Raw genomic sequence first — 4,951 nt, 5'->3', positions numbered from 1 at the left:
ATCCAATGGTTAATTAACCATCCAATGATTTAAGCAACTCCTTAAAACGAAAAGTTAAAGAAAAGGTGTTGATCTGCATTAGGAGAGGGAGTTCCCTCTACCAACCAATGAAATCACAGGTCTGGTCTGTTTTGCTATGTGCCTACCTAGACTGCTCAGCTAAATTGGAAGCTCCTAAAGGACCAGGAATTACTGCTACTTTTACATCTACCGACCTCCCTCCCCCTATTCCTCTGCACACAGCAGTCAAGTAAAAGACTTCAGAAAGAAAGTTTAACACATTCACAAGTGACTTAGAGTGGTAACCTGTTGTAACCTAAGTCTTAACAGTAACTCCGATCGGGTTAGAAGTTAATCGGAAAGAGGATACTGGGCTCTGACAGGGACATTGGTCCTGACGGGGTGGGAAAAAAAAATCTTAGTGAATTTCTCCCCCAAGAAGAAATTAACCATATTACACAGGGAACTGCGTCCATTCCACAGTGTGACCAGAATACTAAGGGGGGGGGGGGGGGGGGCGGGAGGGTGGAGCGCAGCGGGATGGAAGAGAGGGTAGAAGGTTGTCAAAGGCGGGTTAGGGGCCTGAAGTGGGAAAACAAACAAACAGAGAGGGGTTACCCAAAGGAAGGGCGCCGCGGGGCGCCGGCTGCTGAGTCAGCAGCAGCAGCAAGGGAGGAGGTCCCAGCCCTTACAAGTGGAGAGCCTGCTTAGGGCTTGGACTCAGCTGCTGGGGTGTGGAGCCGCGCCTAGCCGAGCTGAGCAGCTGCCACTCCAGCTTCTCCCTCCAGGACTCACTTCTTACCAGAAAGCAACTTTCCTTCCTCAGTTGCCTTAACTTTTTCCCCCTCCCTGCTTTTCCCTTGCCGAAAGCCAAGCAGTGTCCCTTCCTGCCTACCTCCCTCTAGTCCCGCTTCCTGATCTCCAGGGACTGAAGTTAAGTTAGTAGGGAGTGGGCTCCTGGCCACTTTGAGCCTGCCGCTAGCTGACTAGTTGTGGATCGCTCGCTCCCTCCGGACACTATGAAGTCTCCTGGTTGGACAGCTGCTCAGTGGCTGCTTTGTCTGCTCTTTTGGGGGATCCCGGAACCAGAGCACTGCTACCTTTACAACAATCGCTATGCGGGGTAAGTTCAGTAGCCTTCCTCAGCTTCCCAACACTTATTCCAACTGGGTGCCTGATATTCGTGCCTGCCATTGGTCGGGACACTTTTCTGACTTGGGGGTTTCTACAGAGATTCTCTTGGTTACTCAAAGCTATGCAATGCAATAAAAATCTTCCCCATTTCTTTGCTCTACCTCGCTGAAAAGAATGCTGCCTGGGAGAACCCGGATTTTTATGCCCTCTACAATTGGACTCCTGTGATGGAGTCCCTGGTCTGGGAATTGGCTATATTTTATTTTACAATGTGTTCGCTGGGCTTGAGATTCGGTGTGAAGGGAATGCCATTGTGTTAACGTGGATTAGTGCTTGAATTCAGATTTTCTGTTTTGGAAATGTATGTGGTCGGAATTTTCAGCAGCAATGGGTTAAAAAAAATAGAAGCTAACTTTTGCATATCTCTGTCAGTGGTTACCATTGAGATCAACCTGATCAAAAACTGGCTATTGTCATTGGAAGAAGAAAAAACAAAGTTTTATGGAAGTCTAAAGAAAGTGGGGGAAATAACTTTCTTTTCGTTCTGGCTATAAATTTAGATTTTATTCATGTCTATTCATGCTATTGAAACCCTTGAGAGTGAGGATAAACTATGTGTTGAGAACCTCTACTCTTATTAGCCCAAAGTCTTGCTGGTATTACACACAACATAGGCAAAGATTCTTAGTGGGATGACATATGGGATATTCTTATCTTGAAGTTAGGCTGGGAGGAGGGTGTGGGTTGTCTTTTAATCTTTAGATCATAGAATGTTAAAGCTGGAAAGGGAGCCTATCAAGAGAATCTAGTCCAAGCTTCTCATTTTGCAGGTGAAGCCTTGAAGTCTTTGTCAGAGTTCTAATATCATTCAAAGAAAACAAGGACCCAGGAGTTTCATAGCATAGTTGTTTGTTTTTTTCCTAGAAGGTGACACTTGTAAATTATTCTCTACAGTATTACAAGTGTGACCTTGGCACACCGTTCTTATTTTTTTTTCCTAGCTTTTTTTTTCTTCTTCAGTGGTCAGGCCAGCCTTTTAGAAGGCCACTGAAAAGCAGAGCTTCCCAGGGAAAAGTTTAAAAAACATGGCCTCAGCTCTCTGGGGATCAGAAGGCTGGTAATGTAATCCAGGCTTTCACCTCTGGGTCTTTGGGTGAAAAAGGAAGGAGTTAACTTTTAATCTCTGGTTCCTAAAGTCCTGGTTTCTACATCATGAAATCTGTCATCACTGTTGACATTTTCAATGAGGAAGCCATAGGACCAAATGGGTCTAAGGATCAACCTCCTTTTTCAGTAACTTCAAACCACTCCAGTATTTTTGCCAAGAAAACTCCAAATGGGGTCATGAAGAGTCAGATATGATTGGAAAACGACTGAACAGGACAAAAAACTTTGGGATCTGAGGAGGGTCACTATGGGAGGACAGATTATTCAAGCTGTCATAGTTCTATAGGCAACTCAGTGATATGAGCCCTTTAAAGCATTTTACTTTGCAGATTTCATTTTTTTAATCAACATATAGGATTTTAAAAATTCATTGTGTTTATATCCCTAGGACCTAGCATAGTGCCTGGCACATATCAGACACTCAATAAATGTTTTTTTTTAATTAATAAAACAGTGTAGCATAAGGTCATTGGTCTACCTTGGAGTTAGGAAGTCCTAGGTTCAAGTCCTACTTCTGGAATATTCTAGCTGGTAAGCCTCTTTGTGTCCCAGGCAACTTGCTAACCTGACAGAATGTAATATTATTTAAGGCAGGAATTGTTTTGTCTTTGGTCTATCTATCCCCAATGTCTAAGAAAGAGCTCCCTTAAAAAGATAAAATCACAGGTCAGGACCAAAAATAAATTAATATATCACATACACCTCATGTATGGCACAACAGATAGGGAACCATTCTTGGAGTAAGGAAGCCCTGCCTCTGACACATGATAACTTTGTGATGATGGACAAACAACTTAATTTCTTATGGCCCTAGGTCACTTTCTAAGAGGATGTTGCTGATGACCTGCATAAGGAGCAGGAGTTTCCAGACCCTATACTACTGAAAGCCCATGCTTGCCACCCACCTGTTTCCCCCAGACTCCTGAATAAAGTACATGTTACAGATTTAGAAATGACATAGGGCATTAGCATGACCAAAGTTGTCATTTATCCTTCCATTCTTGTCCTAGGAAGGATGATTTCACTATGAACAGCCCTGGATTACAAGGTACAATTCCAGCCACAGCTGAGCAGGTGTATGCCTGTTTTCTAGGGATTCCTTAGTGAATACAAAGATTCCAGTCACTGTTTCGCACTTGTACTTAGGAGGTTGTGGCTCCTGGAGCCCCAGTCATCAGTGTATTATATGCTGAATTGGCATGCTAGTATTAATTGCCATTTGCTCTTGGGCTGTTACCTAATGATTCAGTCTCAAACTTATAAATAACCAGGTGTCTGAAAGTTCTAAAAGATGAAACTTGAGGCAGTTAGTGACAGGCTGAAGAAAAGGGGCCCCACTTTTCCATCTCTGTGAGAGGAACTTCTTTGAAATTACAAAAAGGTCTGTGCAACTTCACTATTGAAAATGTGGACTTTTAAGTTGTCCTCTGTAATTGTAGGTTCTCTCCAAACATGACAGAATTGTCTCAACGATTTAACATCATTTTGCTGTCTCCAATAAACTCTTAAAGTTTAGCTTATTTAAGTGTGACTAGGATATGATCAGATGACAAAATAATATATAATTTGAACTACATTTTTTTCAAATGACTTGATCTATAGTTGCAATTCCATTACTAGATTACACAATTTTCATTCCCCAGACTTTTGTTCTTTTTAAAAGTTATGATATGGTCTCATTTATAATAAGGCCTTCTCCTGTTTTATGGATGCATTATGTTAAAATATGGCCATTGATTAAAGAGCTTGGAGAATGTATTAAAACCTAATACTATAATACCTAGCCCAGAGAGTCTATTGTTGAAAGATTGGAAGTAAAGATGGATGGCTTTAGGCTGTGGATATGGTCAAACTATAATATCTGCATAGAAAAGTCAAAAGGAAGATTATAGAGGAAAGGGAATTGGAAAATATTACTCTATTATATGAGAAGTTTGGATTAAATGAAACATGGCTTGAAGAATAAAGAAATAAAATTGATAAATAGATGATTTAAATATGGAAAAGAATGAAAAGGAGTACAAATAACATAAGCATAGAATATTTTTTCTCCATCATTCTCAACAAGCTTTTTTAAAAATTCCTTGTGAAAAATGGTTAGCTATCTATGTATCAGTATGTGTAATGATATATTTAGAGTAAGAGGCATCATTGCATAGTGAATAGAGAGCTAATCACAGAAACAGGAAGGCCTGGACTGAAGTCCATCTTCTGACACATGCTGGCTGTGTGACTCAAGGCAGACAGCTTTACCTCCCAGTGGCCCCTGACAGTGCTCTAAGATTGCAAGTTAGAAACCATCTGAATTGAAAAGGACCTCAGAAGTCATCTCTCCATGCTATTCATACTTCTAAATACATGTATATATATATATATATATATATATATATATATATGTCTGGTTTAAAAGATATAATCACAGACATGTATGCATAACTCTATTTTGTTCCCAAATGTGTGTATTTGTGAATGGTGAGGGAGAGAGAGAAAGAGACAGACAGAAAGAGACACAGACACAGAAAAAGAGTGAGAGGAGGGAGGGTGAGAGACAGAGACACAGAGAAAGTCAGAGAGAGAAACATAGAGAAGGAAGGAAGGAAGGAAGAAAGGAAGGAGGGAAGGAAGGAAGGAAGGAAGGAAGGAAGGAAGG

At 41.1% G+C, this 4,951-nt stretch overlaps 1 protein-coding gene across 4 annotated transcripts in view; it reads left to right on the top strand.

Moving 5' to 3' along the window:
- The first annotated feature begins 525 nt into the window (after nt 1-525).
- CPA6 (carboxypeptidase A6) overlaps nt 526-4,951 on the top strand; it is a 378,150-nt gene continuing 373,724 nt past the window's right edge. For all 4 annotated transcript variants that reach the window (XM_069100081.1, XM_069100079.1, XM_069100082.1 and 1 more), the window contains exon 1: nt 526-1,123. In XM_069100081.1, coding sequence (XP_068956182.1) covers nt 1,020-1,123 — 104 coding nt within the window. In that variant the 5' untranslated portion in view covers nt 526-1,019. The remainder of the gene's footprint in view (nt 1,124-4,951) is intronic.

This window comes from Petaurus breviceps, unplaced genomic scaffold (genome assembly GCF_028583685.1).
Source record: "Petaurus breviceps papuanus isolate PSGF00001 unplaced genomic scaffold, PetGlider_PUasm1.0 38, whole genome shotgun sequence".
NCBI classification, from domain to species: Eukaryota; Metazoa; Chordata; class Mammalia; order Diprotodontia; family Petauridae; genus Petaurus; species Petaurus breviceps.
The sequence above is the reverse complement of the archived record's forward strand: the minus strand, read 5'-3'. Positions and strand labels throughout refer to the sequence as shown.